Genomic DNA, 27,354 nt, shown 5'->3' on the forward strand with positions numbered 1-27,354 from the left:
ATTGGTTAGAAGATGAGGTAGTGGAGGGGGTAGCAATTGTAGAGGAGGAGGAGGAGGAGGAAGTGACACCACCTACCATTGTCACCAGTAGAGGATGTGGTTTACCTCCTATAGCTCCTAATTCTTCAGCTTCTAGAGGACATCAAAGTCCAATGCCAACCCTGGGGCTTGCTTCATCTGGAGGGGAAGCTATTACATTTTCTCGCAAGAGGGGCGGAGGAAATCAATAGTTACTTGGTTCATTTCATTGTATATGACTCATGATATGAGATACATTATTATATTTTTGGTTGATATTTTGAGGCTGTTAATTTTAGATAACAATGGTATGTTCTATGCTTAGAGCAATTTTACTTCAATTTCTTTATTAGCTCAATATCTATATCTAGTTTAGCAATCACATCATCATGATAGTAAAATGCAGATAGAACATAAACAATAACAGTAGAAAACAAGTCAAGGCAAGAGGACACAAGATACGGCACCAGCCAGGGACAAACCACAATGTGGGGAAACCCTTGATCAATTCTTCTTATAATTCTTCAAAAGTTCAGTAGAGAGAGAGTACAATATACAATATTCACTTGCCCAATCACAGTGAAATATGATCAGTCAAAGCATAAATAGAAAGCCCTAACCAGAATGTCAACGCTGGGCAACAGGTCAAATTTTGACCTCCAAAACAGCTCGATCAACTCGGCCTCCAACAGCAAGTGAAATCAACCTAAAAACAATCCGAAAATATCTAGTCAAACATTGTCAACAAAATTCAACGCTAGTCAAACAGAGGTCAAAAAGCCTCGAATTTCGTGCCCAAAACTGTGGCCTGCCCAAACAGAAATACTTCACACAAAACCGTAGTCAAAGATGGTCAACGTTGGTCAAAACAGCGACCTGCAACTTTCAGTCAACGCAAGGACTGCAAAAGAGCAGTGCCGTCTTCGCACGTGTGGAGAGAGAGAAGCCTCAGAAGATCTGTACCCAAACAATGAAAGACAGAGAAGAATGAATGTGTGATGCCAAAATGAGGAGGCTCCTTGTATTTATATGCAATGTTGAGGGCTTGAAGGTGCTAATTTGATGGTTGGTCGACCTTGACAATTTGTCCATAATCAAAATAAATTCATAACTCCATTTGTACATGTCAAAATGGGATGATCTTTAGATCAATCCTACACCTTTTAGAGAAAGGAATCCAATAAAAATATCAGCTGCCTCATATGAGTTGTCCAAGGTGAAGTTTGGCCCAAGTTGCCAAATTTAACACTCCCTCTCAACTAGGGAGAACTTCACCTGTCAAACTGTCTGACAATTTGTACCATCACAGTGTCTGCTCTGCCCTGCTGAACCATGAAGAAAGAAGAAATGATCGAGAATGTACCATACCATTCTCCACTGACCCGAAGTCAATCTCCAATAATAGAGTGTCATACCACTCTTAATCGACCCGAAGTCAATTTCCATTGATCCCAAATCAATATCAACATCCTAGCATAGGGAGTACGGTAGTACACGATGTGTCCATCAGTAGTACTATGGTCACTATCTTCATTTCCCTACTCATTGGCCAGATGAGAGGTACTTCCCATGAGTCCCGGACTACATGGGTAGGATGTGACGGCAAGAGAAGGTGAACCACTCATCTTGCTCATATGGCATAAGAGAAGGTGAACCACTCAACCTATGCATATGTCACCATGGGGTATCACAGGGGAAGGTGAACCACTAGCCCTATGGTCACTCATCGCTCCAAGAAGTACCCCAAGCCCCCCGAAGCTCCCAGAGCTCAACATCCATCTCATACGGGACCCTCATAAGAGGGTCTCTCCACAACTCCAAGTCGTTCACGAAAGGTTAACAACTTGACCTTCCCCAGGAGCTTCGAAGAATATTGGCGACCTGATCATCAGTCCCAATGTGTTGGAGCCTTATTGCTCTCCGTTGTACCATATCCCGGATAAAGTGGTACCTGATATCAATATGCTTGGAGCAGTCATGAAACACAGGATTCTCAAAAAGACGAACCCTACTTTGGTTGTCGCAATAGATCACAGAGGTATCCAACACATGTCCAAATAGCTCACTAGAGAGCTTCCTCAACCAAACAGATTCACAGGAGGCCATACTAGCAGCAATGTATTCAGCCTCAGCGTGCTCAAAGCAACAGACTTCTGCTTCCTGCTCATCCATGATATCGAAGCAGAACCTAGAGAGAAGCAACATCCAGATGCGCTTTTACGATCCACCACACTACCAGCCCAGTCTGCATCAGAGTAACCATGGAGCCTCACATTCCTGGCAGTGTATCTCAATCCATAAGTAATTGTGCCTCGAACATATCTCAAGAGATTCTTGGCAGCAATCCAATGTATGTGATGAGGCTCGACCATAAACTGACTTAATGTATTCATTGCAAAACATATGTTCGGATGAGAGTTCACCAAGAACATCAGGGCCCCCACGAGTTGACGATACTCAGAAGGATTTCCCAAATTGGGTCCAGCAACACTTTCGCATAATTTCTTGAAGTTAAGTTCCATCAGAGTAGTCACGACTTGCAGTCCACCATCCCAAATCTTTCAAGTATCTTCACAATATATTTTCCTTGAGAAAGCAAAATCTCACCTGGCTTTTGCCAGACCTCCAACCCTAGGAAGTAACGCATCAATCCTAGGTCTTTCATTTCGAATTCGGAAGCCAACTCCCTCTTACATTGATAAATAAGAAAGTGTGCACCTATCAGAAAGAGATCGTCCACATAAAGTACCAAGATGAGAGGTTTATCATTCTCAACCTCAAAATAAACGTTCAAATCAGCTTCACTTCTTGTAAATCCTAACTTCATTAGATAGTTATCGATTCTCTCATACCAAGCCCAGGGTGCTTGCTTCAACCCATAGAGGGCTTTCTTCAACCTGCATACATGTGTCTGACGATCTTGAACTTCGAACCCCTCAGGTTGTTCTACATAAACTTCCTCCTTAGGTGAACCATGCAAGAAGGCAGCCTTGACATCCATCTGGTGTAGATTCCATCCTTGCGAGGCAGAAAGGGCAATGATCGATCGGATGGTGGTGTAGCGGGCAACAAATATCTCATCATAATCTACACCTTCCTTTTAAGAGAAGCCTCGAGCAACGAATCTGGCCTTGAACTTTTAAGCACTTCCATTAGCTCCATGCTTGATCTTGTAGAGCCATTTCAAGGTTACAACGGATTTGTCCTTGGATCTAGGGACCACATCCCAAACATCATTCTTCATAATTGACTCATACTCTTCATTCATTGCATCCTTCCAAACTTGGTGCTTTGCAGCTTCTTCGAATGTGCAAGGCTCAGATTGAACAATGGTGCTCATTGCAATTAAGTACCCTTGGTACCTATTCGGTTTCTTGCTTTCACGAAATGTCCCCCTAGGTGCAACATGTCTCTTGGCATCTTCAAGAGTCTCCCGAAGCCATGAGGGTCTCCTTTTTTAGGAGGGCTCATGAGGAGATGGATCAATGGGATCCATTGGTCCGTCAGCATCGGGCATCAACTCATCCTGCGGTTCTCCCTGCTTCCTTGAATCTGCTTCTTTGTCCTTCCTGGGAAAAGGAAGGTTACTAATCTTCCCAAGGGCAGCATCCTCATCGAAGATGACATCATGACTTATCCCCACTTCTCTTTGGCCAAGCACATAGATTCTATATGCCTTAGAAGTTTCACTATAGCCCACAAATGTTCCTTTCTTCCCAGAAGCATCCAATTTGCTTCTCTTTTCTTTCAGCACATGAACATATACAGGGCTACCAAAAATTCTAAAGTGAGAAACATCAGGTTTCTTATCGGTGAAAACTTCTTCGGGAGTTTGGGAGTCCAACACTTGATGAGGGCATCTATTTTGAACATACACGGCAGTGTTTGCAACTTCGGCCCATAAGAACTTTGGAAGGCTTTGATCATGAAGCACGGCACAAGTAGCTTCTACAATAGAACGGTTCTTCTTTACAACAACACCATTTTGCTCAGGAGTATATGCGGTAGTAGTTTCCCTCTTAATGCCAGCTTCTCTACAATAATTATTGAACTCATTTGATTCATATTCGGTTCCATTATCGACCCTCAATATTTTGATCTTCTTCCCGGTTTGATTTGCAACTAAAGCTTTGAAAGAACGGAACCATGAGAATACTTCGTCCTTCTTCTCCAAGAAATATATCCAAGTCTTGCGAGAGAAATCATCCATAAAGATAGCATAATATAAATATCCTCCTAATGAGTTCACGGGCATTGCACCAGATAGATCAGAATGAACCAATTGCAATATGTCAGTAGTCTTGCTATCACTTGAGGGGAATGGTCCCCTTGTATGCTTTCCTTCGGCACACCCTTGACAAATACCTTTACGTTCTACTTTAAATTCAGGCATACTTGTCACCATCTTCCTCACATCGAGTAGAGCCTTATAATGTAGATGAGCAAACCTCCGGTGCCATAATTCAGATGGAAGTGATGTGTCACAAGACATAGCTCCCAATGGACTTCCTCCAACTTGATATAGGTTATCAATCCTGAATCCAAGTGTAAATGCATCTTTGAAATTTTTATTCAACACACGTACCTCTCCATCGATGAATGCCACCTTGAATCCTTTGTTCTCCATCACCGAGATAGATACCAGGTTCTTCTTTAGATCTAGTACATATAGTACTTCTTGTAGATGAACGGTGTTACCTTGATTCAATTGATGAGTAACATTCCCAACTCCCTTCAAGGGGTAAGTGGCATTGTCTCCAAGGATAATTTCCAAATTTGTATCTTTTTCAATCAGATTTGAAAGAGCTTCCTTATACCCACTGAAGTGCCTTGAGGCACCACTATCAATCAACCAATTTCCCAACGTGTTAGGAGGAGATGCAGTAGAGAGGGCAGATATAAGATAAAATTATTTTTGCTTGTTATCAACAACATTAAATTCATCATAATTGGTGTTTCTTGATCTCTTGGGAAGGCAACCATTTCCTTGATGAGGAGCGGGAGCATTCCTTTTTCCTCGGTTGTTGAATCTGCCATTGCTTTGATTGTTGTTGCCCCTGAAATTGTAGTTGTTGTGGTTGTCATCATCATGAAGTGTATCCCTTCTATTAGGACACTCCCTAGCATAGTGGCCAAACTTGTTGCAAATGAAGCATCTTCCCTTCCTTCCATTTTTGAAACCCGACCTTCCTTGACATTACTTGTTTGAACCTGCATTGTTCTTCTTTTTAACATGAGCGAAGAATGCAATAGGATCATTCCTATTTGAAGGCATATCTAGTTCCATCATCTTTGTTTCTTCTTGAGAACACCTAGTCAACAATTCTTCAAAACCTGGAATCCTATCGTTGTTAAGAATAGTAGTGTTGAACATGTGCCATTCACGAGGGAGCCCTCCAAGGGAAATGAGAGTAAGCTCCCTGTCAGCAATAGCTTCTCCAATCGAAAGAAGATCATTTTTTATCTCAGTAATCCTCATGAAGTAGGATTGAATATCTTCATTTCTTCCCTTCTTTATATCCTTGAGCTTGTTCTTGAGGAAAAGAACTTGGTTTACCTATCATATATCTCTTTTGATGTGTTCAAATCGGAGACGTAAGCAACTAAATGCTTATGAATAGAATCCCTGATGATCTTCTTGCCTTTGACTTAACTTGGTTTGCATTGCTAGATTTGAACATGCCAACCAACCTGTCATATATCTCCTTTGATGTGTTCAAATCGGAGATGTAAGCAACTAAATGCTTATGAATAGAATCCCTGATGATCTTCTTGGCTTTGACTTCACCCTTCTTGTACTTTGTCTTCGCAGGAGCTGGTGCATTTGAAGGAGGTTCTAAAATCTTTCCCTACACATAATCCATAACATCTTTCTCTTCTAAAGTCAAATCAAGAGACACTTCCATGCATGATAATCAGACTTATCATGAAGCTTGTCATCAGACTTGAAGTAGGATGTGGAGGCCATTGAATATTGTCCTTGATCAATGATTGCTCTTCTCACTCTTGCTTGGGCTTTGCCTTCACCTTAGCTCCGATACCATGTTAATTTCAGATAACAATGGTATTTTCTATGCTTAGAGCAATTTTACTTCAATTTCTTTATTAGCCCAATATCAATATCTAGTTTAGCAATAACATCATCATGATAGTAAAATGCAGATAGAACATAAACAGTAACAGTAGAAAACAAGCCAAGACAAGAGGACACAAGATATGGCACCAGCCAAGGACAAACCCCAATGTGGGGAACCCTTGATCAATTCTTCTTATAATTCTTCAAAAGTTCAGCACAGGGAGAGAGTACAATATATAATATTCACTTGCCTAATCACAATGAAATCTGATCAATCAAACAGCTGAAACAAAAAGCCTTAACCAAAAAGTCAACGTTGGTCAATAAGGCAGATTTTGACCTCCAAAACAGCTTGGTCAAACTCAGTCAACTCGGCCTCCAACAGCAAGTCCAATCAGCCCAAAAATAATTCGAAAATATCAAGTCAAACCTGGTCAACAAAAGTGAACATAGTAGCAAGCCCTAGCACAGTCAACATTAGTCAAACAGCCTCGAATTTCATGCCCAAAACTGCGCCTTGCCCAAACAGAAATACCCCACACAAAACCGCAGTCAAAGATGGTCAACGCTAGTCAAAACAGCTCCCTGCAACTTTCAATCAACGTTGGTCAACACATGGACAGCAAAAGAACAGTCCCTTCTTCGCACGTGTGGAGAGAGAGAAGCCTCAAAAGATCCGTACCCAAACAATGAAGGAGAGAGAAGAATGAATGTGTGTGATGCCAAGATGAGGAGGCTCCTTGTATTTATATGCAACGTTGAGGGCTTGAGGGTGCTAATTTGATGGTTGGCCAATCTTGACAATTTGTCCATAATCAAAATAAATTAAGAACTCCTTTTGTACATGTCAGAATGGGATGATCTTTAGATCAATCCTACACTTCTCAGAGAGAGGAATCCAATAAAAATATCAATTGCCTCATATGAGCTATCCAAGGTAAAGTTTGGCCCTAGTTGCCAAATTTAACAAAGGCTCGATTAGGGCTCAAAATTCTGGACATGATTCATTGTTATGTGCGACGTAGCATTAGACATGTTGCACTCAAATTGTCAAAGTTCTAAAGAAGCGGAAGTACCAATTTTTTCAACAAGGATCGGATCACATATCAGCAGTCCCAGTATCATAGTCATCCCATTCTGCAAGTTATATATTATAAATGATCTTAATAAAACCGTGAGTATATGTAACAACCTAAGTAAGCCTATAATTTGATGATGAATTCCATCCTAGGAGGTTTTTTAACTTCACTAATTACCTGTGTTTTTCAACACAGCTAATCAGAAGAGTTTTTTCCCTTCAGCTTAAACCCCCAAAGCTAGGGTGAAATTTATTGTCGAATTATTAGGTGAGTCCTAGTGTTTTAGTCAAGTCTGATGTAAAAGTGGTTTGGGAATAATTTAAGCTAATTGGCTAAATTATTTTATTACAAATCACTTGGTTTACTAGATCATATTGAGTCGCAGATGAGTTTTGTGTCTTGAGGGTCTAAGACAAATGTGTATTCCCTCTTTGAGTCTTTAAAAGAAAAATCATATGTAATAGAGGGTTGGAAAAATAATTAATCCCCTCATGTGTAAATTAATTAATTTTTCTAGCAAAATAAAATTAAATCCTAAGCCAGAAAATTAATTAATTAGAGTTAAAATTAAAATGTCTAGGAAAATAAATTCTCCAAATGGAAAAATTCGTGGGTCTTGAAAGAATCAATTTTTAAAGGTCCTCCACCAAGGGAATATTGTCCTTTTCGAAAAAAAATTGGACCCTTGGACTTTGGTGGTTAAGTCAAAGTAAAATTTTTAAGAAAATTAGCTTTAAATAATTAATTTTGAGCTAATGAAAATGGAATTAAATGATAAAGGCGAAAATTCGTCAAAAATGAGAAATCAAGGGCCAAGATTAAAAGATCTTGAAGTATTTATCAACGGCCAAGATTATTTTGACAAGGATCAAAGAAATTAATTGTTATTTTTCCATTTGGAAGATTTATCTATAAATTAGAGAGTCATTTGAGTCTCTAGTCATCTTGATCTCTGGCTAGAATCGCTGCTGAAACATTGTGTAAACTATTGTCCCGCTGGGAACTATTTTTTCTATCATAATAAAATACTTTGAGGTGCAATTCAAGGTGTTCTTGCTTATTGATTTGTGGTATGTGCTGACTACGGGCATCTCTATGTTATGTTGAATATTGGTAAGATTTGTTTTTTTCATTAGATGGAGATAAAATCATGCCATTTATAGTTTTGGACTAATCTTAGGTGGTTTGATTCCCCATGTGATCTAACAGATTATTTTTTGAGATAAATACATAGTGTTTGCGGGTACTTTAGTCCTTGGTCTCCAAGCTCACAGACTTGGGCAAGAATCATTGTTGCTTGGATCTCTAGTTTTTATAGGTGGATTTAATCTTCGCTTGGGTTATAGTGAATCATTAATTTTTCTTAAGCATTTTAGTCATTCTTTCAAGTAAAATAAATTGAAAAAAATATTTTCTCAAAATCCATTTAAAAGCCCACATATATTTTGTAAATTAAATTGTAATTTATTTTTTCTAACTTGGGTTGGGGTTTTAGATCTATTTTGTATATATTTAGGGTTTGGGCGTTTTCATTTTCATTTTTTGCAGGTTGGATCAAGGGATCAGGTGAAAGAAGTGGTAGATCTAGGCCCTTGAGAGTAAGATCTAGTCTCTGTACAATTTTGCAGGGCCATTTACTGAAGATTTGACGGCAAAATTCAGATTTGGAAATTTTCAAGACACGGGTTTTCAATTTTTTATCTCCTCTTGCCATTTCAGCCCCTGATCTATCATTTCAGCCCATTTATCCCCACAAATTGGTTTTCCTTAGCCTTGTTCTCCAATTCTTGGCCTCTTTTGCCCCAAAATTGACCTGAAACCCTAAGCTGAAGTTTTAAGGCTAAATACTTGGCGGTTTTGCAGGATTAAGGTCTCAAAATTCATATTTAGCAAGCGGCAAGGTAATCCCAAAATTTCAACGATTTTCAACGGTGGGATCTTCAAGGACTTGGGCCTAGAGTTTGACTTTCAAACCCTCATTTTACTTCAATTTCATTACAGCAGTTAAATCACAAATAATTAGACCCTAAAATCAAATTCTATATGGTAAAAATTGTTTAGAATTGCAAAATCTTCATTTTCACAATTTTTTGTTACTTGGGCATCTCTAATTTGACCTAGACCTGACATGTCAGCTAGCTGGAAATTTCTACATAACTGTAAAAAATCAAATATGAACATTTTTGAATCACATCCTAATTAAAGTCTAAAAAATCTGAATTTTCATTTTTTCGGCAAACTTACTATTTTTAGACATTGTGGGGATTATCTGTAGTATTTTTAATTTGTTGATTTGTCATTAATATACTGTTGTCATAAACTTATCAGTTCTGAAAATTGCTGAATCAAACTCTCCTAAAGCCGTCAAATTGGAAATTTTCAAGTTTTAGTGTATTTTGCCATTTCTTGAAATATTGGTTATCCATTTTTGGCAATTTTATCTCGCTGATTTGTCACTATTTCACTGCTGAAATAAGTATATCAGATCTGAATTTTTCTTAGTCAAGCGCTAAAAAAAATCTTTAAAATTTGATTTTCCTCAAGTTTGGCAATTTTTACTATTTGTTAGGCATTTTGGAGCATTGATGCTGACATCATTATGTGCTGATATGTGGGTTAACTTCCTGCTGCAATTTATACTTCAGATCTGATTTTGCTTAAAGATACATCTTGAGAAGGCTAACATACATAATTTTCTAAGTTGGCATATTTTTGTGATCTTGGGCAAGCATAAGCATTGTTGGTTTAGCATTTTCTTACTGCTGTTATAACATTGATCAGGTCTGAATTTTCTGAATATTTATTGTTGAGATACATCTGAAATTGGCTAATCTCATTGATCTCATAGCTTGGCATAACATCTTGTGTTAATTGGTGAATTGGTTACTTGAAGTTTACACGTGTACCTCTTGAAGCTTATCTTGTTTAAGATTGCATCATAACATTGTTAAGTACTCTTAAGATAAATCTCACATAAGTACTTAAGTAATCTAACCAATCTTAATCCAAGATAGCAGTCATTCATAATCTCTTGCATAAGTGTTAAATTTGGCAACTAGGGTCAAACATAACTTTGGACAGCTCTTATGAGGCAGCTGATATCTTTCTTGGATTCCTCGAGAAGTGTAGGATTGATCTATAGATCATATTATTCTGACATGTACAAATGAAGTTATGAATTTATTTTGATTATGGACAAATTGTCAAGGTCGACCAGCGATCGAATTAGCCTCCTCCAGCATTCAACGTTGCATATAAATACAAGGTGCCTCCTCCTCATTTTGGCATCTCATCTCATTCATCTTTCTCTCTCTCATCTTGATTGGGTATAGATTTATGGGCCTCTCTCTATCCACATGTGCGAAAGGAACACTGTCTTTTCTAGCTGATGTGTTGACCACATTTGACCAAAATTTCAGGAGGCCGAAATTTCAGGTGACCGAAATTTCAAGAGGCCGAAATTTCAGGAGGCTGACTTTGACCAGTGTTGACCCTTTTTGACTTCGGTTTTGTGAGGGAGACTTCTGTTTGGGTAGGCCGTTGTTCTGGGCACAAAAACCGAGGCAATTTTACCTTGCATTGACCAGTGTTGACTTCCCTAATTCAGGTTGCTGCGTTGACTTGTGTTGACCAGATTTGCCTAGTTATTTTCGGACTGTTTTGCGCTGCATTATCTTGCTATTGGAGGCCGAGTTGACCAAGGTTGACCGAGTTGTTTTAGAGGTCAATTTCAGCCCTGTTGACCAGCGTTGACTTTCTAGTTAGGGCTCTCTGTTTCTGTTGTTTTGACTGATCAGTTTGGGCAAGTGAATATTGTAAATTGTACTCTCTCTCTCTGCTGAACTTTTGAAGAATTATAAGAAGAATCGATCAAGGGTTTGCCCACATTGGGGTTTGTCCCTGGCTGGTGCCATATCTTGTGTCCTCTTGTGTTGGCTTGTCTTCTACTATTATTGTTTATGTTCTATTTGCATTTTACTATCATGTTGATGTGATTGTTATACTGGATATGATATTGGGCTAATAAAGAAAATTGAAGTAAAATTGCTCTAAGCATAGAACATACAATTTTTATCATAAAATTAACATGGTATCAGAGCTGAGGTGAAGACAAAGCCCAAGCAAGAGTGAAGAGTAATCACTACGAGGAGCAATAACTGATCAAGAACAAGTCTCAGTGGCCTCCACATCCTACTTCAAGACTGATGATAAGCTTCATGATAAGTCTAATTATCATGCATGGAAGATGTCTCTTGATTTGAATTTAGAAGGGCAAGATGTCATGGATTATGTGCAAGGAAAGATATGAAACCTCCTTCAAATGCACCGGTTGCTGCTAAGACAAAGTACAAGAAGGGTGAAGTCAAAGCAGAGAAGATCATCAGGGATTCTATTCATAAGCACTTAGGTGCTTACATCTCCGATTTGAATACATCAAAGGAGATATATGACAGGTTGGTTGGCATGTTCAAATCTAGCAATGCAAATCAATTTCTTTTCTTCAAGAACAAGCTGAAGGATATAAAGAAGGGAAAAGGTGAGGATATTCAATCCTATTTCATGAGGATTACCGAGATCAAAAATGATCTTCTTTCGATTGGTGAAGCTATTGCTGACAAGGAGCTCACTCTCATTGCCCTTGGAGGTCTTCCTCCCAAATGGCATGTGTTAAACACTACTATTCTCAATAACGACAGAATTCCGGGTTTTGAAGAATTGTTGACTAGATGTTCTCAAGAAGAAACAAGGATGATGGAATTGGAGATGCCTTCGTATAGAAATAATCTTACCGCATTCTCCGCTCATGCCAAGAGGAAGAATAATGCAGTTTCAAAGAAGCAAAGTCAAGGAAGACCGAGATTCAAAAATGGAAGGAAGGGAAGATGCTTCGTTTGCAACAAGTTTGGTCACTATGCTAGGGAGTGTCCAAATAGAAGGGACACAACTCATGATGATGATCAAAACCATTCCAGGGGCAACAACAACAATCAAAGGAACGGCAGGTTCAACAACAAAGGGAAAAGGAATGCTTCCGCTACTCAACTTGAAAATGATCAAGCTTCTAAAAGAACAAGAAACTCCAAGTATTATGAGTCTAACGTCGTAAATTCTAAGCAAAAATAATTTTATCTTATATCTGCCCTCTCTACTGCCTCTCCTCTAGATACTTTGGGAAATTGGTTGATTGATAGTGATGCCTCAAGGCACTTCACCGGGTACAAGAAAGTTCTTTCAAATCTAATAGAGAAGGATACAAATTTGGAAATTATCCTTAGAGACAATGCCACCTATCTCGTGAAGGGAGTTGGGAATGTTACCCTTCAATTGAATCAAGGTAACATTGTTCATCTTCAAGAAGTACTATATGTACCTAATCTAAAGAAGAATCTAGTGTCTATCTCGGCGATGGAAGACAAAGGATTCAAGATGGCATTCATCGATGGAAAGGTACATGTGTGGAAAAGAAATTTCAAAGAAGCATTTACTCTTGGATTCAGGGTTGATATTTTATATCAAGTTGGAGGAAGTCCACTGAGAGCCATGTCTTGCAACACATCTCTTCAATCCGAACTATGGCACCGAAGGTTTGCTCATCTTTACTATAAGGCTCTACCCGATGCAAGGAAGATGGTTACAGGTATGCCCAAATTCAAAATAGAGCATGAAGGTGTATGTCAGGGATGTGCCGAGGGAAAACATACAAGGGGACCATTCCCCTCAAGTGATACCGATACCAAGACCACAGGCATTTTGCAATTGGTTCATTCTGATCTATCTCGTATGTTGCCTGTGACATCCTTAGGAGGATATTTATATTATGTTGTCTTTGTGGATAACTTCTCTCGCAAAAGTTGGATATATTTCTTGAAGAAGAAGGACGAAATATTCTCATGGTTCCGTGCCTTCAAACCCTTGGTGGAAAATCAAATAGGGAAGAAGATCAAGATATTGAGGACTGATAATGGAACCGAGTATGAGTCAAATGAATTCAATGACTATTGCAGGGAAGCTGGAATTAAGAGGGAGATTACCACTGCATATACTTCTGAGCAAAATGGTGTTGTTGAAAGGAAGAATCGTTCCATTATAGAAGCCACTCGTGCCATGCTTCATGATCAAGGACTTCCAAAGTTCCTATGGGGAGAAGCTGCCAACACTGTTGTGTACATTCAAAATCGATGCCCTCATCAAGCATTGGACTCCAAAACTCCCGAAGAAGTTTTCACCAATAAGAAACCTGATGTTTTTCATTTTAGAATTTTTGGTAGTCTCGTTTACTTTCATGTGCCGAAAGAAAAGAGAAGTAAATTGGAGCATCTGGAAAGAAAGGAACTTTTGTGGGCTACAGTGAAACTTCCAAGGCATATAGAATCTATGTGTCTGGTCAAAGAGAAGGAGAGTTGAGTCATGATGTCATCTTCGATGAGGATGCGGCCCTACGGAAGATTAGCAACCTTCCTATTCCAAGGAAGGACAAAGATGCAGATGCAAGAAATCAGGGAGATTCACAGGATGAGTCGATGCCCGATGTTGAAGAACCAATGGATCTCATTGATCCTCCTCCTCATGAGCCCTCCTCCTCCAAAAGGAGACCCTCATGGCTGAGGGAAACTCGTGAAGATGTCAAGAGACATGTTGCACTGGAGGGGACATTTTGTGAAAGCAAGAAGCCTAATAGGTACCAAGGGTACTTAACTGCTATGAGCACCATTATTCAATTTGAACCTTGCTCATTCGAAGAAGCTGTGAAGCAACAAGTATGAAAGGATGTTATAAACGAAGAGTACGAGTCAATTATGAAGAATGATGTCTGGGAAGTGGCCCCTAGAACCCAGGACAAATATGTTGTCACCTCGAAATGGCTCTACAAGGTCAAGCATGGTGTTGATGGAAGTGCTGAGAAGTTCAAGGCCAGATTTGCTGCTAGAGGCTTCTCTCAAAAGGAAGGTGTAGATTATGATGAGATATTTACACCCGTTGCCCGCTATACCACCATTCGTTCGATTATAGCCCTTGCTGCCTCCCAAGGATGGAATCTACACCAGATGGATGTCAAGATTGCCTTCTTGCATGGTTCACTTAAGGAGGAAGTCTACGTGGAACAACCTAAGGGGTTTGAAGTTCAAGATCGTCAGACACATGTATGTAGGTTGAAGAAAGCCCTCTATGGGTTGAAGCAAGCACCCCGGGTTTGGTATGAGAAGATTGATAGCTATCTGATGAAGCTAGGATTTACAAGAAGTGAAGTTGATCCGAACCTTTACTTTAAAGTTGAAAATGATAGACCTCTCATCTTGGTACTCTATGTGGACGATCTCTTTCTGACAGGTGCAGACCTCTTATTCATCAATGTAAGAGAGAGTTGGCTTCTGAATTTGATATGAAGGACCTAGGACTAATGCATTACTTCCTAGGGTTGGATGTCTGGGAAAAGCCAGGGGAGATTTTCCTTTCTCAAGGAAAATATGATGTGAAGCTACTTGAAAGATTTGGGATGGTAGACTGCAAGTCCATGACTACTCCGATGGAACTTAACTTCAAGAAATTATGCGGAAGTGCTATCGGGCCCGATTTGGGAAATCCTTTTGAGTATCGTTAACTCGTGGGGGCCCTGATGTTCTTGCTGAACTCCCGTCCGAACATATCTTTTTGCAGTGAATACATTGAGTCAGTTTATGGTCAAGCCTCATTACATACATTGGATTGCTGCCAAGAATCTCTTGAGATATCTTCGGGGCACAATTACTTATGCACTGAGATACACTGTCGGGAATGTGAGGCTCCATGGTTACTCTGATGCAAACTAGGCTGGCAGTGTGGTGGATTGCAAAAGCACATCAGGATATTGCTTCTCTCTAGGTTCTACTTCAATATCATGGATGAGCAAGAAGCAGAAGTCGGTTGCTTTAAGCACCGCTGAGGCTGAATACATTGTTGCTAGTTTGGCCTCCTGTGAGGTTGTCTGGTTGAGGAAACTCTTTAGTGAGCTGTTTGGACATGTGTTGGATACCACCGTGATCTTCTGTGACAACCAGAGTGGGATTCGTCTTTCTGAGAATCTCGTGATTCATGATCGCTCCAATCATATTGATATAAAGTGCCACTTTATCCGGGATATGGTACAGCAGGGAGCAATAAGGCTCCATCATGTTGGGACCAATGAGCAGGTCGCCGATATTCTTACGAAGCCCCTCGAGAAGGTCAAATTCTTAACCTTCTGTGAACGACTTGGAGTCATGGAGAGACCCTCTTATGAGGGTCCTATATGAGATGGATAGTGAGCTCCGAGAGCTCCGGGGGGCTTGGGGTACTTCTTGGAGCGATGAGCGACCATAGGGTGACTCACCCTCCCCTAGTGGTGCGTTGTGTACAGGGTGAATGGTTCACCTTCCCCTGTGATACCCCATGGTGGCATATGCATAGGCTGAGTGGTTCACCCTCCCCTATGGCATATGAGCAGGATGATTGGTTCACCTTCTCCTACCGACACATCCTACCCATGCAGTCTAGGACTCATGGGAAGTACTAAAACAGTGCGAAACACTCATGTAAAAGAATATTGAATGAATTGATTAGCCAAGAGCAAACAGCTCAATGATAATACAAAGATATTTACAATAATAGAAACATCAGGTTTCTATGTAGAATATGGAAACAAACAGTTTCATCTAAGAAACTGCTAAAAGAATAAAAATAGCAACAGCTAAAAGACTGAGCATTAAATACTAAGTAGAGATATTCTAATACCCTCCCTTAATGCTCAATCTATTTACAACACCAATAGACCCGCGGAATTTTACAAATTTATCAGGACCAAGAGGCTTGGTGAAAATGTCAGCGGGCTGCTCTGTTGTGGGAACATATTGCAACTGAACTGAGCTGTCTTCAACCAGCTGGCGAATGTAGTGGCAATGAGTTTCCACATGCTTTGTTCGTTCATGAAAGACTGGATTCTTGGCAAGTTTGAGCACTCCCTGATTATCACAAAACAAAGAAGTAGGCCCTGTCTGGAAAACATGCATATCTGCAAGCATACGACGAAGCCAAACTGCCTCACAGGATGCCTTAACTGCTCCCCGATACTCTGCTTCTGTTGAAGAGAGAGCCACTGCCTGTTGCTTCTTACTAGTCCAAGTAACAGCACCAGATCCTAGACTAAACACATACCCAGCTGTAGATTTACGGTCGTCAACCGAACCGGCCCAGTCAGAGTCAGTGTAGCCACTGAGAATAGGATTGGAGCTGCGAGTATATAAAAGGCCATAATCAGAAGTACCACGCACATATCGTAGCACCCGCTTTGCTGCTATCCAATGATCAGCTTTAGGATCTGACATAAAGCGAGAAATGTAGCTTACTGCAAAACTGATGTCAGGTCTGGTAGCAGTAAGGTAGATGAGACTGCCCACTAATTGCCTGAATAAAGTTTCATCCACAAGGGGAGAGGATGACTGTGCTGAAAGTTTGAGCCCTGGTTCCATAGGAGTCGTGGCCGGTTTGCAACCCTGCATTCTGAACCTTTCCACAAGATTTTTGGCATACTTGGACTGAGAGAGAAAGATCTGATTTTCAGTCTGCCACACTTCAACCCCCAGACAGTAATGAAGAAGTCCCAAGTCTGTCATCTCAAAAGTTCTGCATAGATCTTGTTTGATCCCATGGATCAAATGTGCAGAGCTGCCAGTAATGATAAGGTCATCCACATAGACAACCACAAACAAGATATCATCACCAGTATGCTTGATATACAGGTTTGCATCAGATGGGCTCCGCTGAAAACCCTGATCTGTCAGGTACTGATCAATTTTCATGTACCAAGCCCGAGGAGCTTGTTTCAATCCATAGATTGCTTTAGCTAACCGACACACTTTCTGTTCTTGACCAGCAACCTTGAATCCTGGAGGCTGCGTCATGTAGACTTCTTCTTGAAGATCACCATTTAGGAAAGCACTTTTTACATCCATCTGATGAACTTTCCAATTGAACTGAGCTGCTAGGGCAAGAACAAGCCTTATGGTACTCATCTTGGCTGTAGGAGCAAAAGTCTCTTCATAATCGATGCCTTCCTTCTGTGAGAACCCTCGAGCCACAAGACGAGCTTTATACTTGTCTATGGTTCCATCAGCTTTGTATTTCACTTTATACACCCATTTGCAGCCTATGGGCTTTTTTTCGGCAGGAAGATCAGAAAGAGTCCAGGTGTGATTCTTCTGAAGACTCTGGAATTCGGCTTCCATAGCCTGTTCCCACTCAGATGTACCCTTAGCCTCTGAATAGGTTTGAGGCTCAAAAATACTGTGAAGGTTAGCCATAAGAGCAAAATTGACTGTAGACTGTTGTCTGTTCTTATGTCTAGAAGTTCTACCTTCAAGGAGCTCATCATCCCGGAGATCACCTATGGTTTTAGCCCACCATTTTGGCCGAAGAGAAGAAGAACCAATATCAGGAGTAGAGGAACCAATATCGGGAGGAGGTGGAGAAGGCTCAAGAACAATAGGGACAACAAGAGGAGGATTAGCTTCTGGAGGAAGCTCAGATAGAGTATTATCAAATACTGATGCTACATCATCCCTCCCATCAGGTGGACTGACCGGAAGAAGAAAACTGTGAGGCTGATCCTCAGAACGCTGCTCAGACGAAGAAGACTGAAAGAATCCTCTGTCTTCATCAAATACTACATCTCGACTGAAGCTAAGACGACCAGTGGCTATATCTATCAGTCTATAGGCCTTGTGATGATCACTGTAACCTGTCATCATGAGTTTCTGACTTTTGGGATCCAACTTAGAGCGCTTAGCAGATGGAATCCAAACATATGCAACTGAGCCAAATACTTTGAGATGACTGATCTTAGGCTTACGACCAAACCAAACTTCTTCAGGAGTCTTCCCTTTAACAGCCTGAGTAGGTGATCGGTTAAGAAGGTAAACAGCAGTAAATACTGCTTCAGCCCAGAATTTGTTTGGAACACTCCTGTGTTGTAACATGGAACGAGCCATTTCAACAACCGTGCGGTTTCGACGCTCGACAACACTGTTCTGCTGGGGAGTGTAAGGTGTGGTTAATTGACGTTTGATGCCATGAATATCACAGAAGTTGGCAAAAGCTGAGGAACAAAATTCCCCCCATTGTCGGTCCTAAGGGTCATGATATTACAACCAGATTCTTTTTCAACTAAAGTTTTAAACTTCTGAAAGGTACTAAGAGCATCAGATTTATTTTTTAAAAAACACACCCACATCTTTCTACTGAAGTCATCTACAATAAGTAAAAAATATTTGCAAGCAGTGATAGAAGCTGTATTCATAGGACCACAAATATCAGCATGAAGTAACTGAAGTACCTTAGATGCGCGCCAAGATTCTCCATTTTTGAATGAAGACCGATGTTGCTTTCCCGCTTGACAGGCGCTGCATACCCCCAACTGCTGAGTCTGAATATCAGGTAATCCTGACACAAGTCCCTCCCGAGAGAGCTGAGAGAGATACTGCATATTTAGATGTCCATATCGCTGATGCCATAGAGTGCTGATGGGAGAGACACATGCTGCTAGAGCCACTTCTGGAAAGTCACCGGTGTCGAGTAGCCTGTATAGACCATGGTCCTCTAGGCCAACAGCAACTGTTAGACTGGTCTCCCTGTCAATGATGGAGCACTTGTGTGCACTGAACACAACATCAAGCTGAGGAGAATTCCTCATAATCTGGCTGACAGATAGCAGATTAATCTCCATACCAGGAACATAGTATACATTTAGAAATATGAGCGTGCGTCCACCAGACTGAATTTGAACTGTACCCCTGCCAGCTACATTGTACTTTTCACCTCCACCAAATACCACTGAATCACTGAAAGGTGAGAAGTCAATAAACCAGTCACGCCTGTGAGAGAAGTGGCGTGATGCACCAGAATCAATGTACCATGCAGAGGAAGGAACATGTTCTGAAGACCTTTTAGCCATAAAGGCGTAAAAGGCAGAATCTGTCTGCGCGGAATGTTCTGCAACATTTGCTGTCTGATTTGGCCCTCCCTGTTTCTTCTGTTCAGAAGCAATCCTTTGGCGGCAATCTTTCTTCATGTGACCGAACCTGTGACAGTAATTACACTGCACACTTTTCTTCCTAGCAGGATCAAAAGACTAAGGAGAGCCTTTCTGCTGAAAAGACTGAGAGGACTGGTATTTTGCAGCAAATGCATTTTCGGAGGGCACTGATGAAGTACCACTACCAAACTGATGTTTCCACCGATCCTGCTGCAGAAGTTTGGTACATAAATCTGGAAACTTCAGATCAACATTTGTGGTTGTAATGTTGAGTGTTTCTATGAAGTGTTCATAAGATTTTGGTAGACTCTTCAGAGTAATGACTACCATATCTTCTTCCTCCATGGTCCGACCAATGGCTTCGAGCTGATCTCGAATGTCTTTAATTTTGCTGAGATGATCCTGTAAAGACATATGTTCATCCATCATGATGGAGAACAACTGATTTTTGAGAAAAAATGCTCTGCTTTTGTCAGATGTCTCGTGCAGTTCTTTCAACTGTTGCCAGATTTCGGCAGCGGTCTTGCCAGAGGGAATCTGTGGTAACTGATCATCAGCGACAGAGAGCTTGAGAAGCATAACAGCCTCCCGATTTCGATCATCAAATTTATCTTGATCGGTACCAGCTGTACCGGGACGAGGCTCTTTGCCCAAAATGAGCTGATCAAGAAATCTACAGACCCTGAGAGCAGTTTCGAAATGAACTACTGAATTTTTCAATCTATGAAAAATTATTTCGAAAAAAAATCCCTGTGCTCTGATACCATAAAACAGTGCAAAACACTCATGTAAAAGAATATTGAATGAATTGATTAGCCAAGAGCAAACAGCTCAATGATAATACAAAGATATTTACAATAATAGAAACATCAGGTTTCTATGTAGAATATGGAAACAAACAGTTTCATCTAAGAAACTGCTAAAAGAATAAAAATAGCAACAGCTAAAAGACTGAGCATTAAATACTAAGTAGAGATATTCTAATAAGTACTTCTCATCTGGCCAATGAGTAGGGAAATGAGGATAGGGACCATAGTATTACTGATGGACGCATCGTGTACTACCGTACTCCCTATGCTGGGGTGTTGATATTGATCTGGGATCAATGGAAACTGACTTCGGGTTGGTTAAGAGTGGTATGACACACTCTCTGATGTTGGAGACCAACTTCGGGTCAGTGGAGAATGGTATGATACATTCTCGATCATTTCTTCTTTCTTCATGATTCAACAAAGCAGAGCAGAGCATTGCGGAGCAGAGACAAGGATGGTACAAATTGTCAAACAGTTTGGCAGGTCATGTTCTCCCTAGTTGAGAGGGAGTGTTAAATTTGGCAACTAGGGCCAAACATCACTTTGGACAGCTCTTGTGAGGCAACTGATATTTTTCTTGGATTCCTCTTTCCAAGAGGTGTAGGATTGATCTAAAGATCATCCCATTCTGACATGTAAAAAAAAAGTTATGAATTTATTTTGATTATGGACAAATTGTCAAAGTCGGCCAACCATCAAATTAGCCTCCTCCAGCCTTCAATGTTGCATATAAATACAAGGTGCTACCTCCTCATTTTGGCATCTCATCTCGTTCATCTTTCTCTCTCACATCTTGATTGGTACGGATTTCTAGGCCTCTCTCTCCACACATGCGAAAGGAACACTGTCTTTTCTAGTTGCTACGTTGACCAGTTTTAATCGAAATTTCAGGTGACCGAGCTTTCAGGAGGCCAAAATTTCAGGAGGTTGACTTTGACCAGCATTGACCTTGTTTGACTTCGATTTTGTGAGGGAGACTTCTGTTTGGGCAGGGTAATGTTCTAGACACAAAAATTGAGGCAGTTTGACCCTTACGTTGACCAACGTTGACTGCCCTAATTCAAGTTGTTGCATTGACTTTTGTTGACCAGATTTGACTGGTTATTTTCGAACTATTTTGGGCTGCATTATCTTGTTGTTGGAGGCCGAGTTGACCAAGGTTGACCGAGTTGTTTTGGAGGTCAATTTCAGCCATGTTGCCCAGTGTTGACTTTCTGGTTAGGGCTTTTTGTTTCTGTTGTTATCACTGATCAGTTTGGGAGGGTGAATATTGTAAATTGTACTCTCTCTGTGCTGAAATTTTGAAGAATTATAAGAAGAATTGATCAAGGGTTTCCCCACATTGGGGTTTGTCCCTGGCTGGTGCCATATTTTGTGTCCTCTTGTGTTGGCTTGTCTTCTACTGTTATTGTTTATGTTCTATCTGCATTTTACTATCATGTTGATGTGATTGCTATACTGGATATGATATTGGGCTAAGAAAAAAAATTGAAGTAAAATTGCTCCTAAGCATAGAACGCACCATTGTTATCCTAAAATTAACAATAAGCATCTCACATAAGCTAGTCAATCATTTGAGCAGCAGGTATCCATCCAGTCATTTGGTTCCAATTCGTAAGAAGCAAGAATTTGTGACTCCATTAAGGCACTGGTCTCATAATAGAAGATCTTATTTTATCTTGCTTAATTCCAACCAAGTGGCTAGGCCACTCATCCGTGTCTCCCAGGTAAGTTGATTTCTCAACTTCATTTCCTTCACCTCATTCCATAGGGACTACCCCCCATAGCCTTTTGTTGGGAGACAGCTAGAACGGAGTGGGCGGGGATCAAAGTGACAGCCCCCGTCCTGAGCGTTGTCGCGTTCGTACAATCCAAGCGACAACAAGACATATTACACATCTTATATGTTAGTTCTATTTTCATATTTATGCGTCAATGCATTTATTTTATGTTGTGGATGCTTTAGATACTAAAAAAATTCAAAAAAAAATGAAATTTTTTGTATTTTTAAACTTTGTCAATTTTTACCGATTTTATCCTGATTTTTACGATTTTTTCCGATTTTGTACCCTCGTCGATTTAATCCGATTTGCGATTATCACAACGTCAGTATATACTGCTAAGTCGGCTAGGGGCACTGCTAGTCCAAGTGCATCATCTCACACACATAGAATGTGGGGCAAGGAACAAGTTGTTGAAGGTGTTGATGATGCCCATGGCATGAAATAATGCTTTGTCACATGATGGAAACCCATGGCTCTCAACGCATCCCCTACAAGTGTCAATATGATCCTCTGGTGGGCCTAGGCCCCAGTTAAGTTGCCCAGCACATGATGAAACCACCTGCCAATTACGCATAAGATCTAATGCGTCTCCTCACCTTCAGGTACAATAATTCATTAATGCATCTAAGTGAACCAAGCTTGTTAGGCCAAGGGCATACATGAGACTTCATAATGGGTTTCCCTTCCAGATTTGGGGCTTTGAGCATGTAATGGTGTTACCTCCCTAGGTAGGAGTGGCTAATAAACAACCCTATTAGGTGTTCCCAACCCCTAAAGGAAAAGACATGTCCAAGGTACATCCTTTAAGTGATAGGGGTTATGCAGATAATGATGAGGTGGATTGGGGCATAGGGGTCTCAAGGCAAAATGCCATGGGCTCAAGGGTGGTAATGATGAGGGGTGTCCACATATTTGGGTGTACAGATGTAGGAGGGAGCAATCGTGGTACATGAATTACCCCAGCCTTTTTTTTCCACCTCTCTTCATTCGCCTTTTGCATTTTCTTGTTTTTTCTTTTATTATACTGCTCGGGGATCTAGGGGATGAGAGAATGTTGTGTATGATATAAGCAGTGAATACCCCCTTAAGGTGGGGCAGTTCATCACCCACCAAGGGTTGGGACATGCATGGGTCCCTAAATGATACAAGGGGCATTCAAATGGGACCCTAATAACCAAGGTGATGGCCATTATGATAGGGGTAGAGCTCATGCTTAGCTTCTTCCCATGCGTTATTTCTATTGTCCCAAGCATCTTTTGCATTTTGTGGTATTATTTTCTTTTGTATGTGGCCATGATATGCTTTTAAGCTTTTTTTTTAGTTGCATCAACCTTTGGGGCTACGTTCCATGCCTGACCCAAACATGTGGACAAGGGGAGGGGGAGTACCAGAGCCTTGTGGACCCAGAGAGGGAAGATTATGAAATAGGGCATGTAATGTGCGGAGGGCGCTGAAAAATATGTACAGGAAAATGTGACTGCGCTACCAAAATTAGGGTTTCCCAAGTAGTGCCCTTCCTAAAGCCATAAGCCAATAGGGGAGATCCCACGGGACTAAGGTTGAGGGTTAACTCCCCATTTAAATGTGAGGGAACAAGATTACAATCAAAACCCTTCCTCTTTCTAAGTCACCCAGTAATCCATACCCAAGTGTGCCCAAGGAGAAACAAGCATAAGCACTCGATTGCACAATGAAAGACATACCTTTAGGATTGGATGTCCCACCTTCAAACATACGCTCTCGACAGATGGGAAAGGGGACAGATGACTGGTTCAAGGATCAAAGATCAACTAGCACAATATTAGCTACACTGGTAGCTATCGGGGGTTGTTGGCTATCGGCTAAAGACAAAACTAGGAGAAAATTTTCTCCTAGGGGGTCACCTACAAGTGGTGGGTAACAGGGAATACGTGGTATTTTGGATGTTCTCTTTTATGACCTTCATATATCAATTTTGAAATATGAAGGAAATATGTAAAAAGGACTAAATATAAGTATATGGTTTAGTTTTTTGGTTGTATTGGTAGAAAGAAAATAGATTTTTGACTTGATCGGACATGTGATAGGTCAGGAATATTATCTAAACAATTGAGCAAATTATGACAATCTCAGTTTTTATTGAAATGCATGAATGTTGTACTGGCATCTAAAGAATGTAATTTTATTTCTCTTATAATAAAATTACGATTATCTTTCCAAGGAAAAAAATTAGTCAACTTCTTGGAAGATGAGACTTCATAAAAGTCAGAGAGTTTCGAGGGCAATCCAAAACAACAGCCATTTTAGCTTTGTTAAATAGAAGCTAGGAAGTAGAATTTGGGGTTCACATCTTTGTGAGCAATTGGAATTAATAAAACAATTGCCAGTTAACTATGGATGCAACCTATTTACATCTTCATGTATGACTTCTTCGGTTCACTGTAAGTTTGTATCATTGGACTATTTATTTGCTCATGTTCTTGCCATAATACACTTTGCTACCCCGGCTTTGAAGCAGGAATGGGATTAGGGTGTTTATAGAGATCTTGTAGAGCTAATTGGTCTATTGTTGTATAGATCAAGTGATAATGATGACTCATGCTCTTCATTGGTGCAACATTGTGCATTGATCCCAATCTCACTTAATTCACTTCTATTAAGATTTGTCTTCTACAACCTTTACACATAATTTTTTTAAATATAAATTCGGCAACCAATGTCGCAAATGAAAAGGTCCACCAATAAGGGTGGGAACCACACATTGAAGGTTTTCTCCCAATGGATCCATGCGTATTGACAAGGGTCGAAAACCCACATCAACAATTGGATGGGCACACATCCAAATCGGGCATATTGTGTAGATAGAAGAAAATCTACCATATGTTACTTCAGCATGGGTTCAAGAATTATTGTGTGGGTTAGCAAGTAATAAGACTTAGAAGTAACCAATTGCTGCATTGTCCTTCACAAAAGCATAATACAAAGTAGTTATTACTGCAACTTGCTAAGCAATATAAACTCGAGAGACTTGATTTATAAAAACCTTCAACAAACCCAAGACATGCCCCCCCCTCCATTGTTATAATCGAAGTGTTATTCAACAGTCAACTTAACAAAAAATCCGGTGTTTCATGCCAAAACCAAGCACATTGAAATCCAATGTTTCATGCCAAAACCAACCTATTGAAATCTACTGCCTCTACATCAAAAGAGCAAGTTCAGAATAAAGAAATTAAAGTGTTGTATTTTAGGACTAAGGATTAGCTAGCAGAAATCTTCAAGGATACATTAAACAAGACATGTTTTAGAAGTTCAAGGACATACTTGCTGTAAAGGAAAATAAAATGTCACTGTAGGGGGTGGCATTAGAATAAATAATGCTCATTTTCGATGGATACCCTGATTTGAGAAAAAAAAAATAAGTGTAGGGTTTGTTAATTTCAAAATGTGTAGAGTTTTTAAATTTTAAATTGGTAGTGTGCTTGTAGAATAAAAGCTAGGCACAATTTTAAAATGATTTGTATTAGATCTATTTTGGTTTGAAGATATATCGTTACCTTTAGCGTCCAAGTTAAAAATAAAAATAAAAAATTGTATTGTAAATAAGTCATAGAATATCATCAGATTGTGTGCAATTTTCGTCCTTCTCTGGTTTCTGTAACGTATATGTACTTTAAGAACCAACAACACTTTTTAGTGTATATCTTTTAATCTTAAATGACTAATCTGTGTGCGCACAAGAGATGATACCTAACACAGACGTGGGAAATAACTTCATTATGGATCAGTTTAGGGGTTTGAATCTGCAACTTTGTCATGAACATTTTTCTATTTTACAGGCTGATAATAAGCAGGCCTTATTTTGAATTTGTTTCATTTGTATTTATCTAAAATGACATTATCTTGCTCTGGTAGTCTTCACTTTTATACCACTGTATCGTTCACGTGTGTCTGCATAATATTGTGATTACCTACTTCAGATTTTAGGGGTTCGTTACAATTGAATTCCGCATAATGTTTGTTGAAAACCCTGTATTTGAATTTGAAGACATTGGAATTCTAGTGTAAGGGCAGACTCTTGCCAAATGTTGTTCTAGTTTAGGGGTTCCTTACAACTGGATTTTGCATTATGCTTGTTAAAAACCCTGTATTTGAATTTGCAGAGATTGAAATTCTTGTGTAAGGACGGACTCTTGCCAATTGTTGTTCTGGTTTAGGGCAAGACTCCATTGATGGCAGTGATTGTAAGGATGACAGATTTTGTGAACTCTAGTTTCAGGTTAAATTTGTGGGCTTCTAAGATTTTAGAGATGAAGGGAGAAATTTGAAATGGGTTACTTGAATTGACTTTATAAAGACGAGTAACTATATAAGATACTTGTTCTTTTGGATCTTTGAGGTCTTGTTATTGGGTTTTGTAATGAGGTATCTGTTACTTGAACAGTGTAAAAACCTTCAAACTTGGTTCAATTTTTCAGGCTCGTTGAGTTCTGTGGCTACCCCTGGTGAAAATTTTTTACATTTTGAGTGATCTTACTATATGATAAATGTCACCAGCTACTTCAGAATGAAGTAAGGTGCCATTCCAGAGATTTTCTAAGCTGGTCACTTAAGTGGTCTGTTTTCATTTTGTGGGATTTCAGACAGCTTAGAATTCGAGAAAATCTACTTTAAAAAACCGAGTATAGAAAAGAAGAGCATAATACAAAGCACCGCATAAGTCTCGGACTTACCATGCAGGGATGGTGAAAGATGGCAAATGACACAAACAATTCATGCCCCGTAGCAGGAAAGCCGTCATCCTCCGTCTTCCTTTCTCCCTGTGTATGTTGCGAATTCGGCCTATGAAACAGCAGCCAAGATATTCCTATACAGCATGGTCGAATAGCTTTTGAAGCGCAAGCAGGAGTGAAAGAAGAGATACCGGGAAGCCATTGGAAGCAAGGGGTCTTTATCTGGAGCCGCTTACAGCTGAAACAACTATTAAGAAGACGAGAAATACCTCCTCCCCAAAAATTTAAACTACCGTGCAACTATCAATTTTCAATCATTTTCAGCTAGGATCGAGCTTCCAAGTGCAGCATAAGTTCTTAAGTCACACCATGTATTAATGTTTGGAGTTGTCTTAAAGACAACTCGTTAATGTTTATTTGGTAAGCCAACATGGTCATGTGTTCAAAATTTAAACATAGAAAATATCAAAGGTAATTTACATTTTGTGTAAGGATAGATATTGCATGGGGATGAAGTTAAATTACATTTAACATAACATTGTGCTCTACAATGTTGATATTGTACTTGTCGAACCTTTTGTTTTAATAATGTTTAATGAGTAATAATCTTGTTTTAATAATATTTAATTAGTAATAATAATGTTTAATTAGTAAGTCAATGTGGAAAATCTAAAAATTGAAAGATAAAAGAAACTATGGATCGGCCTGGAGTATGCCGTAAAACTGCTTCTGCTTGGCTAAGAGCTCGTCTTCCTCGGACGTAAGGAAACAGGTTAACGGCCCAAGACCCAGAGGCATCTGGCAGGAGTGATGAGCCTGCTCCCTTACGG

At 40.0% G+C, this 27,354-nt stretch overlaps 1 protein-coding gene across 1 annotated transcript in view; it reads right to left on the reverse strand.

Annotated features, from left to right (window-relative positions):
- The window catches only part of LOC149153018 (uncharacterized), a 206,223-nt gene extending 179,350 nt beyond the window's left edge, over positions 1-26,873 (reverse strand). The window contains exon 1 of the mRNA XM_089439688.1: positions 26,525-26,873. Within this exon, the coding sequence (XP_089295814.1) occupies positions 26,525-26,592 (68 nt within the window). The 5' untranslated portion in view covers positions 26,593-26,873. The remainder of the gene's footprint in view (positions 1-26,524) is intronic.
- Between the last annotated feature and the right edge of the window lie 481 nt (positions 26,874-27,354).

This window comes from Pinus tabuliformis, chromosome 9 (genome assembly GCF_031772625.1).
Source record: "Pinus tabuliformis cultivar Carrire ecotype Pingquan chromosome 9, CPIR1, whole genome shotgun sequence".
Taxonomy (NCBI): Eukaryota; Viridiplantae; Streptophyta; class Pinopsida; order Pinales; family Pinaceae; genus Pinus; species Pinus tabuliformis.